Below are 26,137 nucleotides of genomic sequence, written 5' to 3' on the forward strand. Positions count from 1 at the left end.
AGGGATGGCCGAAGGAGGGGTTGGTTTGGGAAAAGTGAAGACATTTTATATAGGAGAATATGAACACATTGCTGAGAAATATTAGGATTGGCAGATAGTGCTGATGTCAGAACTTGGCTGAGAGTGACTTTAATTATCTCTTGGTACTAGTGTGCCTGGTTGTGTGGTTTTTCTAGAACAACACTCAACTGTCCAGATGCGAGCAAAGAGATTGCAGCCAGATGATTTCCCAGGGCTAGAGTTTTACAAGACAGATGCAAAATGAGAACACCAAGGCAAGAAAGCTTTTGATATTGGTGAGCGAGTGGTTGGCGTGCTGGACCACAGAATCAAAGCTGGCTATGTAGGAAGATGAAAGGAGGATGTGGCACACAGGGAAAAATCTGGGATTAATAAGCAGAGGCCTCAGCAAGGACAAAGGGGAGATCTATGGGGAGTAGCTGAGTGGGAGAGCCGGATGGGTCAAAGGAAGTGTTGGAGAACGGAGAATCTGAAAATCCGATTCAGGCTGGATGGATCAGGTCCGTGGGCTGGTCAAGACATGTGGCGGCTTAAGCAGAAAGAAGGACAACTTTACTGGAGATGGGAATGTCAAGTTGAGGGACCTGTATGCTGAAGGGGTTTTCCACGTAAAACACTGAAGTCACCCAGGGTGATGGTGGAAAATAGGAGAGAGGAGGATCACGAACCAAAAGCCAAGGTCTTCACCGATGAGAGGCATAGTCAGGAGTCTGTGCATGGCAGTGACAGCCTGGAATCAGATGGTCTTTCATCTCGTCGGTGTAGGCATGTTCCTCCCACTTTATAAATGTCACTGTCTAAATGCCAGATAGAGTTATTCATTTTTTTTTCCCTTGACACAGAGCTGCCTGTGAGTTTTCTTTTCTGGGTTCCTTGCTTATTCTCTCCTCTTCTTGATCCACATTAATTTCCTTGATGATCTCATCAAGTGCCAGGAGTTTAAACACAAACTTTATGCTGATAGTTCCTACATGGGTCTCCAGATTGGACTTCTTGATCTTCAGCCCGTTCAAAATATTCATTAGAGTGTTCACAGGTATGTGAGATTTAAGGTGTCCAGAACCAAATCCTGCAACCCCCAAATATGCTTTTCCTTTGCTCCTGTTAGAAAGTAAATGGCAACTACATTCTTTCAATTGTTCAGCCCCAAATTGGAAAGTCCTCCTGGATGCTTCTCTCAAGGCCACATCCAATCCATTATCTAGTCTTGCTGGCTTTCCCTTCAGTAGAGAGCCAGCATCTGGCCATTGCCCTCCCTCCACTAGAAGCTATTTGCTCCGAGCACACCATCTTCTCCCACCCAGATCATTGCCTCCTAATTGATATCCTTACTTCCTCTCTTGCCCTCCTGTGGTCTATTTTCCAACCAGCAGCCAGAGGGATCATTTAAAAAATCAAGTCACATCAGGCTTCTGCGCAAAAACTTCCCTTGGCTTTCCACCTCACTTGAAGAAAAAGCCAAAATTCTAATGATAGTCTACAGCCCCCATGTGACCTAGCTCACGGATACCTCTGACTCATCTCTTACTTTTCTGCCTCTGCCCCATCCCATCCCTTGCCCTTTGCTCCAGCCACTCTGGCCTCCTACTCTTCCTTAAACATGCCAAGCAACCTCCCGTATCAGGACCTTTGCATATGCTGTTCTCTCTGCCTGAGCTACCTTCATTCAGACATTGTCATGGTTTAGCCCCTTACTTCCAGATCAATACTCAAATGTCACCTTTTCAGAGAGGAGTACTCTGACCTCCCCACTCACCTGGATTTACTGTTATCCAAAGCATTTCTCACTCTGATTTAGCCAGAGGTAAAGTGGTAAAGTGGCTTATAACGTAAAGGGTTGTACAGTGCTTGTACTGGCTCAAGAGAGCCAATTGTTAAAATTTCAGGAAATTTTTGAGCCACTTAAGCACAGTCACTATTAAAAGTTTAATTACATAAACTTACAATGAACAAAATTGTATTTAATATAAGGCAATACTCAAAATGCATCACTCCTGTTAATTTACTGTATTTTACTATTAACGTGTATTAGTTTATTATTACTACATGTTACCATTATCTCTGTGCTTGAGGTTATTTATTTCTCTTTTATTTGTATGGTGTAAATATTATATAATGATGTGCTACTGTGCACCTCTACTTAACTTCTCATCCAGTGAAATGCTGAAATCAGCTATAATGGTAATATTTACATACTGTTGAGATCAGTAAGTGTTACAAATCAGGGTCTGATTGTTTGTGTTTTTGGTGTGTTTTTGTCCAGACTTAAGAAAGTGATGGAGAAAATATTTATATGCAGATTAATTTTTAAAATGTGCCATGACTTCAGCCGTTACACTGTGAATAGCACAAAAAATTGAGGCAGTATTCTATATTGAAAAACATATATCTAGTTCAGCAAAGTGGTCCCTCACACCATTGATGAACGAGTGAAGTTCTGACACATACATCTTCATCGTTCCACTTTTATCTTACTATTTAACATAAATGAATATATTAAACAATATTTACATCGGAGCTACACGCATTCATCAATTGCAACCACAGGTTGATTATGGATACAAGACTTCAGCAAAAATGAACCAAAGCATTCTGTATCGACTGGATATATGGAATTTCAATGAGTGCTATATATTTTATTATTTATAAATTGTGTTCTTTATATCAGTAAAGTTTATAATAAACACACACACACACACACACACACACACCCTATATGCATACATCCTCCTTCTGTTCCCCCTTGGAGAACTGGTTGTTAAAACACTTACCAGATCACCACTGGTTTATCCTGCATGCATATGCTCCACGTCCATCGTGGGTCATCTGCTTCATCCCTCACTGTGGGCCCGGGTGAAGGCACTTCCACCACCTGCAGCATTGCTGATTGCTGTGGTGGGGAAGAGGGCCATAGTAAGATACACTGGCTATGAAAGTCTCTGCTAGAAGTGACATGCACTATGCTTCTCATAGTCCATTGACCAAAGTTAAGTCATGTGGCTATGCATGCTTACTTTAAGTGATCAAAGAAGTATAATCCTCTCATATGCCTGGAAGGAGAGAAAGGAGAACTGGGATAATGGTGAGAAGGCCTACTGACCATCGCAGTGAATTACACTCGAATGAACATTCCTCTAGAGAGAGCCGTTTTGTTCGCCGCTACATCCTGAGCACCTTGGAGACGTTCAATAAATACCCACTGAGTGAATCTGAGGAGAGACTAGCCTAAAGGAGGAAAGCTCTGGAAGCAAGCCTTCATGGATTAATGAAGAAGGCTGTCATTGCGTGAGTTCTCCAAATGTTGATAAGCCATGTGTTTTTCTTTATCACTTCTCCACCCCTATGCAGCTGGAAATCTGTGGCACAGGAAATCACATAGATGCATATGGCTCTGTATCATTAGAAAAGGCCTTAGGGCCAGTGAAAGAACAAATTCTGGGAATGGTGCAGATGTCACCGCAGGGGAAGGCTCCACTACCCCGGGCATGACTAAGGTGAAGCATATAGGACACAAAAAGGAGAGGTGCGGGGTCTGGCCCTGAGATGGGACCTCCTGACATTTTGGTCCCTAGAAGCCTCACTCTCCTTGCTCTTGTCCTGGTCCTGTGGCCTGGCCTTTTCCCGAAACTCAGAATTCACAGTTTACTGCACAGTTGGGAAGAATCGGCTGCTTCTTCCCAAACGCAGCTGGACAGTAGCATCCGAGGGAATTCTGAGCTGAGGCCAAGTTTTCTCCGCCCTGACTAGCTCAGTCTTTAAATTTCAGGGGCTGAAAGTGCCGAGGCTCTAAGTCATCGGTTTATATCCCTCACTGTGGGATATGTGATAAGGAGAGGCATCATATGTCCAGAATAAGCCTCAAGCATCTACCTCAGGTCAGAACTTTGGAGCTCAGGTGTAGATTGTTATTCCAACTGGGTTGGATGCTATCGCACATCTGGGATGCCAACAGCACTTACTCCCATTTGTTGAATACGGGCTCCATGCCAAGAAAGAGCTACACTTGGCTTTCATATGCATTGCTTCATTCACTAGCCAGGACCTCAACTCTATTAGTTTAGTATTTCCAGTTTGTCAAAAGAGGGAACTGAGTCCTGGGGAGATTAAGTAACTCTTCCAAAGTCAACAAGAAAGTTGCAGAATCAGGGTTTGCATGAAATCTTTTTGAATCTGTTATCTGGTCCTTCTAAACAAGAACTCCTCTATTAACCTGAGAGAAAAAATTAGAAACCATCATTTAGGCAACATGAACTCAAGACACGGGGTTTAACTGGCCCTGCGCACAAGGTCAAAAAAAAAAAAAAAAAATACCACAGGCATCTCCACATTTGATTCACATGACAGACTCTCACAGAATCGAAATAAAATTCAGCTCGACCATAACAGCTCTTTTTTTTTCTTTCAATTTTTATTGAACACAAGTATTCTGACAGAATGCAAAGTCAAAATTCTCAGTTAGTACTCAGTATTTACACCAGTGAGAATGGAAACAAAGGTGGTCTTGATGTTTCACTTGGTAAAAAGTTTATAACAAGAGAGAAGGCCCCCGAAGTTGGGAATGCTGGGTAGGGATGTCAATGGAGGTCTGAAAACCACCATCCAGACAGACAGCCTAGAGTGAAAACCTGGGACTTGGAAGGCTCCATAAAAAAGTGTGAAAATAGAGTTCCACTTCAAAAGCTGCACTATATACACTACGGCCCTTCAGGATCTGGAGACCCCATGCGCGGCACCTGAGTGCCCCCCCCTGCAGAACTTGGCCATGCCGGCATTTATGTGAATACATATGTACGGCACATACACATATAGACACATAGACATCGGAAACTGGTAGAGTTGATCCCTCCTTCTAAAAATTAAAAAAGGAAAACTATAAGCTTTTATCTCTTAACATAAAAGATAGAACATCTTGAAAATAAAGTGACTCCCTCTTTGATTTCAGAGAAAGCGTTACTCTGTTTTATTATCTTTTTTTTTGAGGAAAGGAAAGCTCACGCATGCAGAGACAAATCTATGTATAACGGGAGAGAGGCAGACCAGAAGGTGGGCAGAGTCTTGGGTTCCAGCTAATGGTGGAGCCAGGTTTCTGGGCGGAGGGGGGCAGTCAGCCACCCTGGGCCAGGTTATCTGAGGGTCGACTATACCTCTTTCTCTTCCTAACCATCAGAACCAAAATCAGTTTGCCTAACCACAACCACTCGGAATGAAATGCACAGTCTTCATGAGGTACAGTGTGGGCCTGGCCTAGGAGGTCAAAGCCGTCAACATCACAAGATGAGGAACTGATCTCACTGACAACCTGGTGATAGGAAGAGCCCACCGCTCCCTGCTGGGTCCTCCTGTCTCAGACACCCAGGAGCTCCCTTTCTGCTGTGTGCTCTAGGAACTGTCTTCATGGTTCTTGTTCCTAAGGGCCTGTGCATTTGAACCACAGATTTGTGCAAGCCCTAGAATCCAAGGGGCCAGAGCGGTGTATATTGGGATCCTCCATTTCCATCCCCAGGAGCTGAGAAAATGCAAAACAACCCCACATTTAGCAAATGACAAGACCATTATTTTTTTTTCACAGTTTGAAATTATAATCTAGCATATCGCCACTGATCAGACTGCAGAAGTGTCAGAACCTTGGGAAGTGCGGCCCACAGAACGGACTCAGGGGCAGTCTCGCCACCTTCACCTCTTGCTGTTCGGACCTTAGGAAAGGAGTGTACGCTGAGTCCCGAATTCTGTTTACTTAGCGTCATCCTCATCATAATCATTTTTATTTCTTTTCTTTATTCAAAGGCTTCAATTCCTTTTGAGTTATTTTATTTCCTGAATATTTTTTTTTTCTGAACTATCTGCTATACCTTCCACAACCAAACTATGTTGAAGTTTTATTTCAATACTATGACAAAAACACGTTTCACACTAAAATATTCACGCATCCACAGTGCACAAGCTTGCAGTTCTAAAGTAGAATGAGAAACAAAAAAAGCAAAATTTCTATACAAAGGGCTGGCTTTTCCCTTCTCCCCCCTCCCATTCCCCTTAAAGTTTCTGTATTTTTTCCCCCCACTTGGTTTCCAATCCAGGAAAGTTGTGTTATGACTCCAGACAGCAGGTTGGTTTTTTTTTTTCCTTCTTTTGTTTCTACAAATGCTGCCTAAGTGAACAGAAGGCCGATGTTACTTTACTTCAACAGATTTCCAAAAAAAGACACTAATTCCCTGAAGCACACATGCTCTTCCGCTCGAATCTAGATTCTGGGCCCAAAAGGAAATTGTATGGATATATTTTATTCGGCTTTCTACAAAAAGGGGATGTTTGGGGTAAAAACGTGTGTTCACCAAGACCAGCCCCAACTATACAATCTTTTCTGTTTCATTCGACAAAGCCTAAGGAATCCCTCAGATCCAGGAAAGACGCAGGCGCCTGGGGAGCAGATCCTTTTTCACAGATACAGGCGGGTGGTGGCCAATCGGAAGTGGTCTAACCCCCAAGGAAACACGAAAAGAACTGAGAACCAAAAAGCAAAACCATCCCGGAAGAAGATGGATTTTCAAGAGACAGATTTTCACCTGAGTTGGTCACAGGCAAAAATGTCAAATCAGAATGGGGGAAGCGCCACTGTGAACAATCATACCGTGTACAGTTGTCCTGTGCTCAAACAAGCCTGTCGTGATCTTACCCACCCCTAGGCAGTATTTGTAACTTAAAAAAAGAAAAAAAAAAAAGGCAGTTAGTTTACATGGACCTTTAAACACAATCGAAGTCAAACATTTGTCAACTTGTAAACACTGGAAAACAAAGTTGGCAGGAAGGGGGAAAAAAAGAAGGAAAGGAAAGGAAAGTAAAAGAAATCCGAATACTGCAAATTGAGATCTACCCCCCAGAAGCTGCAATTTGGCATTCTTCCTACAAAACAAGAGTCTACGTGGGAATTGAATTCAGCTAGAAAGGGTGACACACTTTGCATACTGAACAAATACAAAGTGAACAGAAATTATAACTTATTTATGAGGTTTTACAGAGTTCAAACTCGACTGAAAGTATAAAAATAAACTTGGACTTTGTTCATTCGGTTAGTCTTAGTGCCTGGAAGTATTTCTCTGAAACTGGTCTGTGCCAATTGGGCAACACCAAGTGCGGTCTTCCTAAACCTAGATTTTCTTTCTGAGCTTCCTACATTCTTAATTTGGGGTCCTTTTGTTTGATTTTTAAATGGTTTCAGGGAACGGAGTGTCCTAGTTTGGCTGTGGGTTTAACCTTTTTGTTTCATTTTCTTACAAGTGAGTGTGCAACAAAGGAACCCTTTCTATAAACCTACAAAAAGGAGATCCCATGTTTATGTTTAGCTTTTTTTTAAAGGCAAAAGACACTAGAGGAATGAGGTGTGTGTGTGTGTGTGTGTGTGTGTGTCGTGTGTCGTGTGTATGTGTGTCTGTGTGTGAGATATTGGAAATGCTCTGGTGAAGCTGTTGTGTCACTTTTTATTTTGATCTTTGCTCATCTCTCGTCACCCATCATGCTTTGCTCTCATTCTCCTTTGTTTGTGTGGCGTCGTTGGGGACCGTCTTGACTTCGGCTGGCGCTGGCTTCGTTTCTGTCTCCTGGCATTCTGACTTTGCTTCTGCAGGGCCTTTCCTGAAAAGAATCGGGAAAATAGCACTGAGACCACTGTCTGCAGTAACCCCCACCCCGCCTTCAGCCAGTCCTGCAGGAGGGGCTCCAGTAGCACAGTGGCTTCCAACCTCAGCTGCATTACTGGCATCACCTGGGAGCTCTAAAAATCACTGATGCTGGGGCCGTACTCCAGAAATCCTGATTCAATTGGTCTGGACATGGTGACTTTTAAAAACACCCACGTGGTTCTAAATGTGCAGCCCAAGTTGAGAGCCACTGAATCTGAGGAATGAGACCTTTCCATTCCAGCCCTAATCTGATGCCAGGGTCTCGGTCTTCACTGGGGTGGAGAAGTGGGTAGCAGACGCAGCTTTCCCTCACCCCGATGGGCTGCAGTAGCAGCAGCTCAGCTTGGTATAAGTGAGGTGTGCTGGGCTGGGCTCCCCAGTACTGACTCCAGGGGCCCCTTCTGCAAACCACCTATTCTTGCCTGTCCCCACATCATCCCACCTTGTGTTCTGTATTTTGTGGTAACATCTCTGTGGCTTGCCTGGGCAGGATGAGAAAATGCTCTTCGATCCTAAGGCAGCTTTCCCTGGGAGGCTGGTGAGAGGCTAGAGTGGGGGAGCTGATTTGGGTCGACTAAGCGGGGCTACTGGAGTCCTTTCCCTTCCTGACTGAGATCCACGGCTCCTGGGGAGGGTCCCCATGCAGTTCTTGGTGGCAGCACCACCGCTTATCTGGCAGCAGCCTCAGGTCTGACTCTGCCTCAGTCAGTCCCAGGACCCAGAGTCTGGTCTAAGGACACACTGGGGCAGGCTCAGAACCCAGCCCCAGCTGTTGCTGCTTCATTCAACTTCGCTGTGTCACATTTAAGAAACTTTTAAACGTAAGAGGCTTCCCTTGAACTTGGGAACTGAGTCTTCCCAGCCACCCAGGGGTGGGAGAAGAGCGAGCAGGTGGAGGTGTGTGGGCATCTGGGTGGGAGTGTGCTGGGGCCTTCTGGACTGCATCCTCTCCCGACACAGGTCTGCCTCTTTGCTTCCTGCATAACAGTGCTATTCTTGTAGGGACACAGCCTGACACCGGATAACACGCTGACTGCCTATGGGCCCCAGGGTGGCCAATGAGGACACTTTGTTCTCCTTAGCTCACTTCCCAATCTATGCTCATCAGTGGCCCGACCGCAATGGCTCCCCCAGGGAAAACAGACACCACTGCTAGGAGGATGAGAATAAAACATAATTAACGTGGCCTAATTAGTGAGTGGGAGGCTGCTTGCCGGGACCTACTCTCTGCCTCCGCCCCCCCGCCCCCTGACTCTCTCTGCCTTATCCCAGCCCTTTGGTTGACAGTTGCCTCAGAGAAGCCCTGGATTAGGCCGAGAACACATCTAACAGGGAGGACAAAGCACAGCACAAACGCACACCACCACGGGACACAACCCGACAACAGCAGACAAAGAGAGGCCGTACTCGGTCTTTGCTGGTGCAGGCGAAACAGAGCTGTCTGCAGTGGAAGGAGCAAGCTCAGGGGCTTGTCCACTGGCCCCAGCGGCGGGAGCAGGAGAGCCCAGGGCTGCAAAAACATCCTTTGCAAGGTCAATATCTGGGGTCTTGAAGTTCCCTTCGTCCATTTTAAAGTCCTCGCCCTGGGCAGGATTTGTGGCGCTGATGGAGGCAGCCTCACTCTTCGGGCTAGTGAGGGCCGTGGCTGCCTCGCTTGGGCTCTTCACGGCGCTGGGCTGGGTGGGCTCAGGGTCCGGGCCTTTGGTGCTAGCAGCCTCCTGCTTGGCCTGGGGGGCTTCTGTGGCAGGGGCAGCCGCTGCTGCTAGGGGACTGGCTGCCCCGGCTGAGGCAGGGGCTGGCGTAGGGGCTGGCTTGCTCACTGGAGGGGCCTTGGAGGCCTCTCCCACACTGGCAGGGGCGCTTGGGCTGAGCACGGCCCCCTGGTTAGCCAAGACACTAGAAGACAAATTGCTGGCGGCAGGGGCTGAGGTCGGGGTGTCGCTCAGGTCAACGAGGGGGGCCACCTTGGGGGCTGAAGCTGGGGGTGGGGAGGAGGTGGTGACACCGGGCCCCTTGGAAGGGGTGGCCTGGCTGGCGGGCACAGAGTTTGAGTCAGGTGTGGCCGTGGCTGGGGGGGCAATACTGGAGGTCAGGGTGGTGGTCTCACTGGTGGGGCTGTTCTGAGCAGTGGCAAAGGTTTCGGTGATAGTGTCAGAGTTAGCGGTGACGGTGGTGACAGAAGGCAGCATGTCCTCGACAGTGGCTGTGGTGTCAGCAGGCAGCCTGTGGGGAGGACAGGAAGTAGAAGAGAATAGACAATGAAGCTGAGACGAGACAGAGAAGCAGGGGGAAGGGCTGAATCCAAGGAGCGGGGCATGGGCAAGACATGCAGTTATGCACAGGCATGGACACAGGCCCACAGAGAAACGAGGACGCGAGAGGAAGCACATGCCCAGGCGGGCAGAAGAGACAGGAAACGACAGAGAATGAGGCAGTCAGTCTAATAGGGACCTGCTGGCCTTTGCTCCCTTGACTCCCTCCCTTGCTCCCTTGGGTTCAGGGCTCCCTTCCCTGTACACCGTCAGGGACTTTCTGACCCCTGCCTGCATCTTGGCTCAGGGAGAGGCTTCCATTCAGTGTCCACCACAGCAGGCGTCCTAAGTCCCCGAGGAACTGGAGCCCAGCTGCTCTGCAGGGCTCCACAGACAGTGATGGGCAAAGTCAGGAACAGCCCCTAAGAACCATAGGTTCCAAACGGCCCCTAAGAACCATAGGTTCTCCAGCCACAGGTTTTGTTCTTCCATTAAACTCCATTCCCTTCACACGCATTGCACCCATGAAAGCCAGGCAGTCATTACAACCACAGCCAGACATGGTTTCTCACTGAGAGTTCCTGAGGCTTGTGAGAACAGGAGACCCAGGGAGCTTCACCAGGTCCCCAACTTCTCTCGCCCTTTTAGGAAGAATGCAGAAAACCCTAAAATTCTTGGACACCCCAAACAGAATTTGCTAAGTCTCTCAAAGCTTAGCTTCTCTCAATGAAGTGTCACCCCCTTAAGTCATTTCCAGGATGTGTGTATGTGTGTGAGAGACTTGGGGTCAGGGTCCAGGGATCCCATTTATGCAAATAGCACTTTAAGGGTGCCCACAGCCACACTAATGGAACCAAGAATGCTTTCTCTCTAGGAAGAGTGGGGTCAAGCATTTCTTAGCCAAGGCATTTCTGGCCAAGGGCTCCAGAATCCTGGCCTGCAACGTTTGGCCAGGAGCTGTGGGTGGGCAGCATGGGAGGTGTGGGCAGGGTGATAAGGTGGGTGCGGGGCTCTACTGAGGAGATACCAGCCCCCATCCCCTGCTACGTACTCGGGCTCTGTCAATGGTGTGGTCTCGTTGGGCTCTGTGTGCTTCCCTCCGTCATGGTTTGGGGTCCGCTCTTCCTCGGTTCGCACCTCTACAATGGGCTCCTTGGATTCATCTTTCCTGCAAAGAGAGTTTGGCTGGTTCAATCCCAGGAGCTGGGGGAGAGGAGGGCTCCTAGGGAAGCTAGCTACAGCTCAGGCACCTAGGTTTGGCCCAAGGCGGGCAGGTGGGCATCTAGAGCCAGACCCAAGCGCTTCATCCTCAGTCCCCACTCTTGCTAGCTGTGGGACTTCAAGCATCTAATTTGCTCACCCCCGTCTCCATTTTCTCATCTGTAAAATGGGGCAAATAATAGTAACTACTTCACCCAGCTGTTATGACTTTAATTGAGATAATGAATGTAAAGTGCTTAGCACAGTTACTGGCACAGATAAATGCTCAAATAATTTATATTTATATACGTGCAAGTATGTACATGTATATGTACCTATATATACATATATGTATACGCATAGACAGTTCTTGGTATGTAGTGGTGCTAAACAACTTATTTCCTTGCTCTGTCCCTTCTTGCCTTGCTCCAGCTCAGCCCCACCCAGGGACAGTCTACGAAGACTTCTGCTAACTGGCTCAGGATCTGTTTCTCCGGAGATGTTGGAGCAGATAGCATCTGGATTGTCAGCTCCAGGAATTTTTATCTGTTTTGTTCTACACTGTACCTTAGTGGCTAGGGACACTGCCTTGCCCATAGTAGCTTTCCAATAAATGCTTGTTGAGTGATGTGTGAATGAATGAATCACAGCAAGGCAAGTGTGTCTCTCAAATGCTGACCCCTCCATTCCAGTTTCCGGCTCCTCCAGGCTTAGCTCTGAAAATTTCCCTCACTTTCACCTAGGCAGGGATTTTCAAACTTCCATGAAATTCTGCTAATATGGGGTAGAGCCCAAGAGTTTGCTTTTCAAACAGGGATCCCAGAGACCAGGCTTTGAGAAGCATTTCTCTAATGCTGCTTCCCCTCAAGATTTCCAAGTGGGAAAACTGAGGTAGCTCAGCTGCTAGGCCCCTGGGCTGGGGCAGGGCCCAGACCTGGCAGTGGCAGGTCTGTACTCACGAGAAGGCAGCTTTGCCTTCCTCCATGTCTTTGCCTTTGGCTCCGGGCCCAGCCTTTCCACACAGGTTGACGGCGATGCACATGAGCAGGCCACACTTGTTCAGGAAGTAGCAGGTGATGTCGACAACCACCAGGAGCAGGACGAAGATGACAATGAGGATGCCCACGATGGCCCCGGTGCCTAGGCCTGCAGTGGGGCTGCCATTAGCTTGAGTGGGAGGGAGAAAGAGGGATGGCTCGTGGTTAACACTCTGAGATGCAGAACCCTGGACCCTGCAGAACAATAGCCCAAGGGTTGGGTAGTTCCATGGTCACATCCCCAGAAAGCCATGGCGTTTGTGTTCAGAGTGACACCTTCTCTGGTGTCATACGTGTTGAGACAACAGTCTCTTTATTATCTTCAAGAGGGAGGGATGGCAGCCTTATCTCACAGACCAGGGGTCAGGGCATGAGGCACCCACAAGTTAGGATGAGACTGGGGACTGCAAACGGGGTTTCCATCTCTGCTCTCAACTTTGAGCCTCTCCCAGACCCACCACCCTCAGCTGTATCCCCAACAAGCCCTGGGAACAGACAGGAAGCACTCACTGGTTTCAGGCTAGGCTGCGGCTTCTGGGAGCAGTCAGGGACATGGTCCCAATTGGGACAGCGGGGGGTTCTCAGGGCTTCCTTTGGACTTATGGCAACTTCAATCACAACAGGATGCCCGACATACTACCCAAGTCTCCCCTCGTTAGGGACAGCTCCAGAGGACCCTGGAGCATTGGGCATTGGGCCACAATAGCTTCATGGTTTATTCTTCTGCACTGCACCCGGGAAGACGAATGAAGCCGTTACTTTGGAGACATGAAGGCCTCCCTAGGCCTGGTGGGCAAGGAGAAAGGTCTGGGGATACTCACCCTCTGGGAGCTCAGGCATGTTTGGAATAGACTTCAGGAAAGCCAGCAGACTCACCCAGAGATACACACCCACATGGACAGGCTCGCTCATACTCAGGACGAATGCCCACCACAGACAGGCACATTCTCACATTCAAGTAGCTCCTGGCATCCCCAGCTTGGCTGGGCTCACTGTGAATCACTCAACTTGTCTTACTCCCTTGGTGTCTACCTAAAATATCCCAAGGCCCTGGGCCATTGATGGTATCACAGAAAGATCCCATGCTCAGCTCTCGAGGGCCCCCTCATGGTTGATGTTATTTGTTGGAAGTGGACTTTGTGACCACTAGGTGATTCCCACCAGCATCTGGGTGACAAGCAGTCACACTGCAGAAAGAGGAGCCTGTGCCGAGCCCTACCTCTAAGCCAGTGTGGAAACAATGACCCCAGACTGAAACAGGGGCACTTCTGCTCTGCTTTTCATCTTCTAAGAGGAGAGAGTTCCAGAACTGTAGGCGCATCCCACCACCAGACCTTGTCTGAAGCTTCCCGGGTCCTTAGGACCCACTGGGATCACCCAAATCTGTTGACTGCAAGCAGGATCCATGGCCACACCTGGGTCTCACTATGCCTTTGCGGAGGGCCAGGCCAGGCCCGGTGGCCTCCCAATGCATACCATGCCAGACAATAGAAGGAACGTGTAACTCAAGGTGATGGGAGCCATGGATGGGCCATGCATTCTTCTTTTTTCTATGCAGTCTGTGTTCTGGGTAGAGGGTTCTCGTCTGTCTGCCTTAGGGGTCCCTGCTCAGGCCCTGCAACCAGCAGCAGCCCCACTCTGCTCGTCTTTATTTCAAACGACCATTCGGGGTACAGGCTGCTACCAGCCTAACGTGACAGAGATGACCACTTGCAACCTAATTCTTAGCACTCCAGGCCCCCCGCTGGAGAAGACCCTCGAGTTCTCACATACTTTTGGCCCCTTTGGGATCTTGGTCTTGCTTCCAAGACTTTCTTCCTCAAGCTCTCTGGCTGGTCCCTTTCAAACCTGCCCTGAAGATCCCAGCCAGTTTCTCAGGAAGGTCTGAAGCTCTGGTCACCTTGTCTCTGGGATGTGGTAGCAGGAAACTAGCCATGGTCCCTGCAGTCAGCTAGAGTGTGTCCTTCTCCTAGCAGATCACTAAAGCAGAACAAAGCTGTTACCCATTACCCATCACTCCATTACCCACTGTCCTCACACATTACAGAATTCTTTAATAGGGAAGAAATAATCGGCCTTGGGCTTTCTCTCCATCCCCTGACACTGGGCTAGAAACCCTCACAGTTTCCTGACATCAGTATCCAAGAGGTGTTAAGTGCCTACCTACTTCCTGAAGAAGGGGTCTAAAGCACTTTTGTGGGGGGAGAATGGTCATATTTTTGGACTCAATGGCACTAACTCTGCACTCTGAGCTTTATACCTAAATATGGTTTTAGGGAACTAACTACATCTCTGAAGAGGGACAATAAACTACTGGGAAGCTGTTCTGTATGTGAGAGTCAGTAGAAGTTGTCCAGCTTGTGCTCTGGGCTCAGAAGACCTAGCAGGAGGGCCATCCTGGTTCTGAAGGCCAACATGACAGCACGTTCAGGGGGAGGGCCGAGAGGCGAAAGAGTCTGACTGGCATAAAGCAAAAAGCAGGGCAGTAGTCTCCCCTTTCACTTGATATAAAATTCAAATTCTCTGGCCCAAAGGCCCTACCTGTGTTGTGGACTCTCCTCTTCTTCCAACCATCGCAACTCATGGCACTGACCCCACACCCCATCCCTGCGCTCCAATGGGTTGAGCCTTTGTCTTATTTGCTGGACGCACCCGGCCAGTTCCACCTCAGGGCCTGCTGATCCCACATCTGGAATGCTCCATCCTCATCACCTCATAGGTGGCTCTTCGTCGTCCTGCAAACCTCAATTCAAATGTCACCCCATCTCCCATCTCTTATCTACTCAGGTACTTCTACTCCAGATCTACCACATTACTTGATTTAGTCTTTTGTTACCACCATCTGCCATTTTCTGTTCATTTACATGTTTTTTTTTTAATCTGGCTGCATCTTCTAGAATGTCCTAGCAAGTATCTTGTCTGTCTTATGTCTCCCCAGCATGTAGAACAACCCAACTCATAGGAAATGTTCAAAGAACATTTGTTGAACAAATGAACAGGTGCTTAGCCTGGAGAGGAGAATGCTGTCGCCAGATATTTACAGATGTGTTATGAGAAGGAAGAGTAGTCTTATTTGGTTTCTCCAGTGGATGGAGAATGAGGGGTGGGAGGCAGATTTCAGCTCTGAGGAAGAACTAGCATACAAACCTAAGTAAATATGGTGTGACCTGCTTTGGTGGGTGAGCTCCCTGCTACTGGAGGCATTCAAGCAGAGGCTAGACACCCCTTGGTAGGAATATTGCCATGCTCTAGACAAGGTTCTTGCACTGGGCAGGGCCTGGCATATAAGATATCTTCAAGTCCTCTTCGACCATAAGAGCCTGTCTTTGCACATTGACATCCTACAGTACCCAGGATATGGTACAAACTCCCTAATGTCAATCTCCTCCAGGGTGCAGACTGAGAAGGAAGACTAAAACAGTCTTCATCAGTAGGTCCCATCTTTATTCATTGATTCTCGTGATTTTATTTTTACAAGAAAAATAAATACCTCAGAGTAATGTTTTTCCACCTGCAGCAGAATCCCTGGGATGCTTTGTTAAAACTTTAGATTCTGGGGCTCCCCAGTTCCACCAGATCAGAATCTCTGGGGGTGAGCTCAGGAATCAGGATTTGATCGAGCACCCAAGGTGATCCTTATGTCTACTAGAGTTGGAAGACCACTGTTTCTAGCTCTTCTCCTCCCTGCTTATTACAATAAGCGGCATCCTCACCACCGAGGATGAGTTGCAGAGTCCCACCTGGGGGCCTTGACCTAACTGATGTACTAGATTAGCAGTCCCTAACCTTTTGGCACCAGGGACCAGGGCTCCTAGGAGAATCTAATGCCTGATGACCTGAGGTGGAGCTGAGGTGGTGATGCTGGTGCTGAGGAGCAGCTGTAAATACAGATGAAGCTTTGCTTGGTCACCTGCCGCTCACCTCCTGCTGTGTGGTCCGGTTCCTAACAGGCCATGGACCAGTACCAGTCTGTGGCCCGGGTGTTGAGGACCCCTGCACTAGATGGATGAAGAGAAAGCAGAGACTACTCCCAAAGGAAAAGGGACCACCCAATTCACCACACAGAGCCTAGGCTCCTAGAAGAGGTTAGGTGCTCCTCAAGCTGGAGAAAGAGTGTATGTAGCTTTCACAAAAAGCATAAATAGGGAAATGCCAGAATACAGATGAAAGGGTATTCAAGTCAAACTCACATTCATTATCTCTTGGTGATTGTTCCAGAATTGTTCAGTAAATGAAACCTGGGAAAAAGGTCATCTCCTGCATCGTAGGTAACATTTTACAAAAGGAAAAAGAAAAAAAAATCCCGGGATCTATGTTTGCACAATCTTCCTCCTGACCTCCCCTGACGGTCACGACCTGCATGCAGAGAGCGCTTCTTGGGAGTAGTTCCTCCACGACCTCTGTGGGAGGAGCTGACCTGCACAGTGAGGGTACAGAGCCAGGGCTAGCCATCTGTGGTTCCTGGCGTGGGAGAGATTGGCACTGAACTGGCTTGCTCTCAGACTGAGACCTACCTATGCCTGCTTTCTTAAGTGTCTCAAAATGGGAATATGGGTCTCACGTTTACAGATGCCTGGGTGGTCGCAAGTCATTTTGCCACAGGATCTTGGTGCAGCAGAAATGCCCCCTCCGGCCCACGACCCTCAGAACCATTGGGCTGGGGTTCTGGTTCGCTCACAAACCGCTGATGCATCTGCTTGTTCCTGCCAGGAATCTGCTAACCAGAAGGCTGGACTCGGGGGCCTGTAGGTAGTGTCCAATCAAGTGTGATTATAAACAGAACAGGGTTTGCCAACGAGAACTTTCTCTCAGATTCGGTCTATCACAAGGTCACTCTGTAAGGCCTCCGTTAGGGCATTTTAAAGGGAGCTGTGAAATCGGGAGACCTTGCTACAGAGTTATTATCTGGCGACCCAGAGTGTGCCCCTGACACCAAAGTGACCACCTCCTGGCTCTGCAAAGGCACTTTCCCCTCCCTCTGCCTGCTGGGCCTAGGAAAGGCCAAGGAGCCAGTGACCCAAACAGCTCTCAGCTCAGCTGAGATAAATGCATGGCTCCTCCTAGGGGAAGGAAAGCATTTCCTTTGCTATCACTCCACTCAGCAGGCTACGAGTTTGGGGTGCAATTTAAAAGGCACTCTGGGATAATCAAATTTATCCAGGTCCATGTGGGGTGGAGGGAAAGGACTTTTGACACTTTGTAGGACACACAACTTATCAAATAAAATCAAAACACGCTGGAGAGTTCACATGAACTGTTATTTCCTTTAATAATGCAAAGATGTAAACTTCATAAAGGCCTTGCTGATTATCTACACAACAATGTTATCATTCTTATTAGTACAAAAACGTGATCCAAACCTGCCGTATAAATATCCCCCAAGTATGCAGAGACACCCTGTGATGTGTGGGGCGTGGGCAGCAGGCAGCGCAGATACAGGGTGCGGAGGCAGGGCGTGGAGCTAGGCGGTGAGCACTCACTCCTGTGGGGCTCTCTGAGCGCCAATGTCTTAAGGGTTCTGGCAGGGCTGGGACCGCAGCCATAACCAAAAGCTCAGTGTTCAGTAGGAGTGGGTGTGTCCTCATGGGGTCTCCCGAAAGGCATCGATTACAAACCCCGGGCCTGCCTATATGCGGCCACTGCCACGACTCCAAAGTTGCTTCAGCTGAGGCCTGCCTGGCTCCAGGATGTGATGAAGAGACAGGGCCTTGTAAGGCCTCCCCTCACTTTGGGCTAGATCTCCAAAGAGTCCCTTCAGAAACAATGACACTGTCCCTCACCTGTGGGTGGTACTGGGATCTGGGGAGGCAGACCCCTGAGATCAGTGTTCCTGGGTGAACATGTGACTTCTGCCCAAGATGGTATCAAGAGCATGCCAGGAGCCAGGAGAACAGTGACAGGTCATCTGCGTGAGGTCTCATCTCTCCCTCTATAGCCCTCTTTATAGATCTTGCTAACTGACCTGGGATTCTCACACCAGGCCCGGAGGCACCATGTGCCTCTCAACACTCTGCCTTGGGCCTAAGAACCATGCCGGTTCTGCTGCCCAGGTGCAAGGGGAGGTCAGGGATCCCAGAGAGAGAGGTTTGAAATGGGGCTAGAGGCAGCTGGGGCTGAGGCCAGAGGCAGTATCCTGCCTGAGCTGTTGGGCAGCATTTGGCTTCTGACTTCTGCACAGGAGTCTCTAAATTATGAGTGATGAGGACATGGGCAACTCTGCCTTGCAAACCATGGGATCACTTGGATTCCCAAAAGGAAAGTCTAGTCTTTGAACATCAAAAAATAACAACAGAACTAAAAAATAACGAGACCAAAGAGAACAAAAATCAGACTTCTGTGGAGATGCTCAGAGATGAGATATGTGGAATGATGTGACCACAATGGAGGGAGGGAGTTTTTATTCAGTAGAAGCTCCATCCCTAGGCACACACATCGATGTCACTGAGCAGGACTCACTCGGAGTCTCCATGTGGGACTTTTGCAAACACCCACTATTTCCCCTCCTGGGCCCATGGAGAGGTTATTCCCAACAGCAGAGAGGAGCAGCTGGCTTTCACCGGTTTTAAAATGTCACTAAAGCCACTGACCAATAGGGAGCTTGGGGCATTTGGAAAATATGACAGGCTGACTGAGTCCCAATTCATCAACACTCCGGTCCAGGAGTGGCCTGTCCCCTCGCTCAGCCCTGTGAGCATGTATGGGGAGGGCTCAAGGCTTATGGCTGGCTCACAGTGGATGCTTCCAACCTGGGAGACTGACTTATGCGATAATGTGGGTCGCTACTGAGCCACAGTCTCCAAGACATGAGGCTTTGTGCTAATCTGCAGCCTTGAGGCAGGTATCGCCCCATCTGGGAGACACGCATCTCATGAAGCCGGCAGGTGTTAGGCACATCACAGGTTGGCCCTATTCACAGAGCCAGCATAGGGTGCTGGTTATAATACCAGGCCAAAGTGACTCCCAGAATGTTTGATCAGCCCCAGTAAATACTCGACAAATTCAATTTCTTCTGCTGCGGGGGCAACAGAGTGAATTAATTTGCCATCATGTCAGCAAAATGCTCAGGTGAATCACAGTGGTCTGGCTCCCTTACCACGGGCGCTGAAATGCAGGCAAAGCCAACTATGTGTTGAGGGGAAGAGGAGGAGCATGGAGTTAGAATGGGGGCATGTGGTGATTTTAACAAGCTGATTCAAGCTTTAGGGGTACTCAAAAATCTTCCTCTGCTACATCATTTTCAGGTAAGAACATAAAATGCAACAAGTAGCAGATATGCAGAAACATCTCTGTAAACCTAGCATAATGTTTTTTTTCTTTTTTTTTTAATACTGTTTAAAGAAAAAAGCTCCAAAATATTTTGCATTGCCACTAAGAGAGGGGTAAACACCTTATGAAGTGGCATAAAAGTATATGTAAATGGTAAAATGTCTGGAGGTCCAGCTTTTTCCAATTGCCAAACCTTCCTCTTCCACAGAGTGCGTGGTGGCACAGCTGTGGCGGTCTTGACTTGTCCTTCCAAAGGAGGCTCATAGGAACTGGGCTTTTAAGCAAATTTAATTTTTTCATGTTCTTAAGTTCCTAACAGAGCAAAAGAAGAGTCACTGCAGAGAAAAGCAATGAGACAAAGGTGTAGGACGCAGAGGAGCCTCCCAAGGTCGCTGCAGGCGCCAAGCAATGGGTCCCCAGAGAGAATGTGGTTGTTTAAAAACAAAGGTGGCAGTGGGGATGTCCCAGTGACGTCCAAGGTGATATGTGTGACGACAGACACAGGGAGGGGAGGGGGAGAAGGAAAGAGAAGGCAGAGACAGAAACAGAGAAAAAAATAGATAAAAAGAAAAAAAAATTAGGTCAAATACAGAAAATGCAAGAATCAAAGGTTAATTCAACTTAGTAAATTAAACTGACAAAGGTTAGAGAAGAGTTCAGTGCGGTATTACCACCATCAGGCCAGTTCCGAAGCTCAGCAAGGCCAGAAGCAGCACAGCAGGGTGAATTTGGGGGTTAGGGGGTCAGCGAGCAAATGAAATTAAAGTGAGAGAACAGAAGCCTCCACAGTAAAATATAAGGGTTTGATTAAATGAGTGTTATCTTTGACCAAGGTGAGGTCTCTCAGATATGGGCAACGAGCCTACCCAGAGCCTTCTAGTCACTAGAGCTTTTTACATGTAGTGGTTGGTGGAGATGCATTTGATCGCTGCACTATGTGTAGCAAACTGTGCGCAAGGATGGGGGCCAGCTTTTTAATTAGGAATTAAACTCTTTTTCTTATTGCACAATCCTCCCACCCACAGTGCTATTAAAGAGAATCTAGTTCTGTCCCCTCACCTTCTACCACCCTGCCAATCACTGAACACCACCACGAATGTACATCTTGTAATTCAGAGGTTTCATCCTCAGGTCCAAACGCAATGGCCGGCAAAGTCCAAAGCAGCACAGAGCCACCTCCTCTAAGACCCACACAGAAGAGCCCCAGAACCCTCATGAGTGGGGTGAGCAGCCCCTCCAACCCTCTCTGGGTTAACTGGGCTCCTGGATGATTAATAAGGGCTCTGACATCTCCTGTGGGCAGGGCTCTGGAAGACGAGGTCTTTCCAGAATTTCTGTATCTGACACACACTGACCCCAGCTTCTCCAACCCCAGAAGCTGATGCTGCTGGCAGAACCCAGCATGTAAACGCAGCATGTCCAAGCCACCTGTCTATGGGGTCTTAACCCAGGAAACAAATGCCATCAGGAATCTGTCATGCTGCACAGGGGTTACTCAAGCTTCTCACGCCTCAGGTTCCATAAAGGCCGAGCAGATCTAAACACTCAGACCAGACTGTTGATTACAAGGAAAAACTGACCAAAGTATGCAAAGAAGGAAGGAGCAGAGGATGGCGGGGCCACCTCCATATGGGCATCATTAAGCAGTAGTGAGGACATTTCTTGTAGCCACACTCAGGTAGGTGCCTTGCCTTCGGCATGGACCATTTGACCAGTGCTTGTGGAGACATGCCCACCCCAGCATGTGTTAAGGGGCCTCCCTGATGATGTAGAGGGTAGGACAAATTGATGCTTCTGATCTACGGCTGAAGACCCACCTGCCAGTTCCTGGAGGCCCCATACGTCTGTCAGACACATACATCCATGCACAACCAACCACTGGGAACCACACGCTGATATCAATCATTTTGTTGCTACCTGAATAACCCACTTTCACACGTATTGCCCCATGTAGTGGGCAGCCCACATCCTTTCTGGCCTCTCTCCCACTGAGAGGGGCAATTGTGACAACTGAGCAGGGAGACTGGGCAAACGCTATAAACAGGACAAGCGTGATAGGGGCCAGACCTAGACCACCAGGAGATCCGAACACCTTCCTCTCGTACCTGAACGTGACAGAGAGTTTATGGGGCCCTCTCCAACAGGCTGTAGCTATGTTCTATGCCTGCCTCTCCTGCCTGTGGTTGGCATTTGGCTGGTCTGGAAAAGCAGAGTGATGCTGAAGATCTCTTTCTGCTCTGAGGAATTTGGTAAATGAGAAGATGGGCCATCACCAGCAAGGCAGCTGGGCCAGAAAGCAGAACTCTCACTTTATTCCCACGCTTGCATTGGTCCTGCATCCCTAGAGATGGACCTGCATCTCTGAAGAGAACTGCTCCCATCATGATTTGTAGCAGACTGGATTGTCTTTCATGGATGAGATATTTCAGCATCTACTTTCTCCATTTATTCTGTTTTAAGTGGCTCAATTTATTCTTTGTTTCATTTGAGAGGCCCTTGGCAGAAGGGATTTTTAAATAACTAGGCACCATGTCTTCCTTCTCTTGGGGTCCCCACAGAGAAGATATTTGAACCATGGTTGTGCAGGTAAGCAAGCATCAGATAGAAAGCGCTTAAAAACAGTTATATGGTCCTTGTCTGAAATGGCAGATGGCAGATAAGGTCTCAGAAAAGATCCTTACTCAACCAGCTTTCAAACCTTAGCTGGAAATGGGGCTTTTCCCATCCGAAGGGTCCAAAGGACTGGTTCAGCATCAGTCCTTCAAGGCCAAATGACACAGGACCTTTGCCCCAGGATGCCTGGCCAAGCCTTCCTGGGAGTCCGGTACATCTCAACCCACTGCACAGATAGGTACAAAGCAAGACTAAGCTTCGCATGGTCAACCAATCATGAGAATGGCTGGAAGCAAGCAAGTTGTCAGGGGCTGTTCAGGCACATTAGGAGGTGCAGCACTTGTGCATTAATTCAAAGCGGGAAACTCACAGAAAGCAGAGGCACTCATACCTGGGATGGCTGTGGGCTGGGCCGAGGTCCTGAACACAAAATGAGCCGCCTTGGACTTCCCCTGCTGGTTCTCAGCCACCACGTAGACCTCATACTCAGCATTCCAGTCCAGGGACTTGAGCATGACATGGTCACTGCCAGATGGGAGCCTGATCTCTGGTTTCCACTCGGAGGAGAGCTTCTGGGAGAAACCGGCAGGAGAGACACAAGACACCAGGAAGCATTAGAAAAAAACACTGGCAAGACCAGCTAAGAAGAACTTAAGAAAGTCAGTAACTTGGTGCAAAATATTAAAAATAAAAACCAGTGATAGGACATGGTATTTACTCTTTACCAGCCTGAAAAACCCTAAGGATTACACAGGTCAGGAGGTCAACCTTACATGTTCACAAATACAAACAGTAGCAGGTGCCAGTGTGGCGTGGGGTCAACTCTTCAATGTCGCATCACCTTCAGGGCATATAGGAATTCAAGCACCAGCCCCATCCATCCCCCAAGCTATACTCTGGAATGCTGGGCATATATGCATACATTCGTCCTAGAAAAGTAATAAATACGTTTCCTGTCCTATTTCAGAATGTCGCTCACACTAGGTGTATAACTCACATCCCTGACATAGGAACACTGCATAGAATCCAGTTTTATTAACAATAAAAACTATCATTTATTGAGCACTTACTATGTGCCAGGCGGGCACTGCACTAAAGGCTTTCCACACATCTTCTCCTTGTATCTCAACAACAAGGGGTTTTGTCAGGCCCTTACTAAACCTGACGGCAGGCAAGTGAGACACATTAGGAGACTTCTCAAAGCCACAGAGGCAGTCTTGGTTGGGGCCAAGTGCATCTGGGCCCAAAGCTGTGATCTTTCCTTTTCATAGCAGGGAGTTCAACAAGTATCTGTTGAACTGAATTGGATTTTTCTATTCCACGCAGTGTACCTTGGTCTCTACAACTACAGCTAGAGGCATCTCAGGTGTAAATTCTGCTGTCAGGTTCAGCATTGGGGCGCTCAGAGTACCCACAAGGAAGGTATACTCAACTGAACGGAGCACGCCCAGGGCCAATTTTGCAGCTGGAGTTGCGGGCATCCCTTTTCTCATTGGATATTCTTTTCAGTTATATCCTACACATTCTCCAAAGAGTTCGTTCTGAGTGGAAGTTTATCAAACCATCATTAGGTGATCACCTCCCTAACACAACAGTAGTGAAAGGAGATTGTAAGACTTCCTGAGAAGTCTTCAGATGGTGTCACGATTGCTCGGCCCCCCTCTTCACGATCTTTGAAGAGGTGTACGCTGGGCACATAAGAAGGTTTGACAAATGTTTACTAAATGACGGGCTGCTCCTCAGAAGAAAAGAACATGCTAGCAGTGTCACTTGAAACGTGGTCTAGCCCGTGGCTGAGGCTGGAGGAAGAGTTTTCTTACAGCAAAGCCATCTTTCCAGGCAAAATGATTTGTGTCAGTCAAAGACATGCCGTTAGGAATGTGACAGTGCTCATACCATGGCTGTAACTATTGTGAGGAAATGCTACAAGGGAAATGCCAGTTTCTTTAGAGCCTAACCAGGAAGCTGGGCTATGCCTCAAGTTAGCTTGTGCAGACGTCACCATGTGACCCTTTTTAATTTGAAACAAGACAGCTGTCTTTTCCCCTTATTTCTCATAAAGGCTTCTTTTCTTGGCAAACACTACAAAAGAGATAACCAGAATATAAAGCAAATATTTAAGAAAGAAATCATTGTTAAATAATATATATTAATAATATATAATAAAAATAATATTTAGCAAACATTAAGTTTTTGAAGTGGGAGAGAGAAGACGGTCAAGGTTGTTGAAATCTAACGTATCTCTGTGTTTTGCCCTAGTCGTCTTTCTAATGCAGATCTGCCCTGGCATGAGTCTCTTGTGGAAAACTGACATCTAAGGTGGCCTCTTATGAGAGAAATTTCCAGCCCTCACCAGCATCTTTGTAGTCGTTACGATATTTACCACGTATAGAGGTCTTCAAGTGTCAGGCACATTTCAGGTTCTTTGCATATATTACAACTAATCTTTACAAAAACCTGAAAAGCTATTTTGTTCCCATATCACAGAAGGAAAAATGGAGGTTTTGGAAGATTGATGGCATATTCAGATCATATGCTGGTAACTGGTAAAGCTGGAACTGGATCCCATGTCTGTCCGGGCCACAGCAGTGGAACAGTGCCCAGGGGTATCCCACCTTACTACACTGTCCACGTCCAGCAGGCTATGCGGGGCCACCTGCCCATACCCTGCTTCCGCCCCATAGTGAGTAAGTCTCCCGTAAGGGCTGCTTCTCGGCTGGGCCTGAGGGAAGTCAGCTGAGGCTCTTCTTCTGATGTCAGCTCATACCTGGCTTTGCAATTAAGTGGAAAAGGGCTGAGTGGATTGACAGGTCTGTCCACCAGCTGAGAAGCGTGCCAGGTATGGGTCTGTGCTGTGCTGACTCCGTGTAAGCTTAACCAGGTAGTAAGGGCTCACATTTCATTTCAATGGTGGTTGATCAAAAGGCAGAGAAGGAGCAAGTCAACTTCCGGGACAGAGCCTTGTTTGAAGAAAGACAACTGCTCTCTGGTTCATTAATTCCCATTCCCTAGCAAAAGGCTATTATTCCCAGTGCTCAGACACTGCCTCTAATCTTTCAGCAACTGTTGTGGTTGGCAACGGCCAAGTGTCATTCTAAAACCAAAAAAAAGAGTGCTTCTCAATTTGGGGGTTAGGAATGAAAGGTGGAATGACAGAATTCTTAGATGGGTGGTGAGCCAACCAGGGAGAAAAGGCTTAGGGCCAAGTTCATTATTAGCAGAATTAGAACAGCTCAGGTGTGGATAAAGAGCAGGTGAGGGAACTAACCCAACCCCTTTAGTCAGGCAGATCCGGATTCCAACCCTGGCTTGCCCAGCTGTGTCCTATCAGGCAGTTATTGACTGCATAAGCCCCGGTTACTTCCTCTGCAAATTGGCAATAATCGTAAGATCTACTTCACAGGGTTCTTGTGGAGAGAAAATGCATGTAATCACAGTTCTTGGCCCATAATACGCACTTTGCTAAAGGTAGCAATTATTAAATATCAGTACGTTATTTGCAAAAATGTAGTGAATAGTGACAAAATAACTTTGTACAGAAGTTCAAGAAGCAGAAAAATCAGTCATGAGTTTGTCACCACCATGGTCATTTTAGAGATCTTAAAATGCTCCCAGTGCGGACATGTAGTAATAGTTGCAGGTCAATCTTGAGATTTAAAAGCCTGACCAGTGCCCCAGAGAGTGACTCTGTCCGGCCCCGCCCAGCCTGGGCTTTGCATGTTGTTTGTTGCACCAACAAGGGGGTGTCAGGGTTGCGGGGCTGGGGGTGGTGACTGGGGAAGGAGGCCACTCACCGCTCGGTACTTGACCAGGTAGTGTCTGATGGGGGAGCCGCCGTCGTCCTGCTTGATCAGGTTCACCTTAATGGAGTTGCCGTCCTCTCCCATCTGCCCTTCGAGCTTAGGAGCGCTGGGTTCCCCTGCAACAGCCAGTTAATTCACATGACATTTTCCTCCACCAAATGAAAACCCAATCCATCAGAATGGGATGTAGTGATGGGGTGGGGCTGGACCCTTGCTTTCTCAGAAATTCAAGTGGTTAAAAAGCAGTAAATATAAAACTTCGGATTCCAGTT

The 26,137-nt window shown here is 48.0% G+C and overlaps 1 protein-coding gene across 4 annotated transcripts in view; it reads right to left on the reverse strand.

The window, feature by feature from the left end:
* Window positions 1–4,413: 4,413 nt before the first annotated feature.
* The window catches only part of NCAM1 (neural cell adhesion molecule 1), a 326,833-nt gene continuing 305,109 nt past the window's right edge, over window positions 4,414–26,137 (reverse strand). For 2 of the 4 annotated variants that reach the window (XM_011365387.1, XM_011365386.1), the window contains 4 exons: window positions 22,454–22,631; window positions 12,106–12,313; window positions 10,998–11,114; window positions 4,414–7,647 (listed from right to left, as the gene is read on the reverse strand). In XM_011365387.1, the coding sequence (XP_011363689.1) occupies window positions 7,527–7,647; window positions 10,998–11,114; window positions 12,106–12,313; window positions 22,454–22,631 (624 nt within the window). In that variant the 3' untranslated portion in view covers window positions 4,414–7,526. Of the gene's footprint in view, window positions 7,648–10,997; window positions 11,115–12,105; window positions 12,314–19,396; window positions 19,842–22,453; window positions 22,632–26,137 lie in introns of those variants that run through there. The other 2 variants (XM_023533736.1, XM_011365388.1) reach the window with 2 other exon arrangements.

The sequence above is a fragment of the Pteropus vampyrus genome, unplaced genomic scaffold, assembly GCF_000151845.1.
Source record: "Pteropus vampyrus isolate Shadow unplaced genomic scaffold, Pvam_2.0 Scaffold110, whole genome shotgun sequence".
NCBI lineage: Eukaryota > Metazoa > Chordata > Mammalia > Chiroptera > Pteropodidae > Pteropus > Pteropus vampyrus.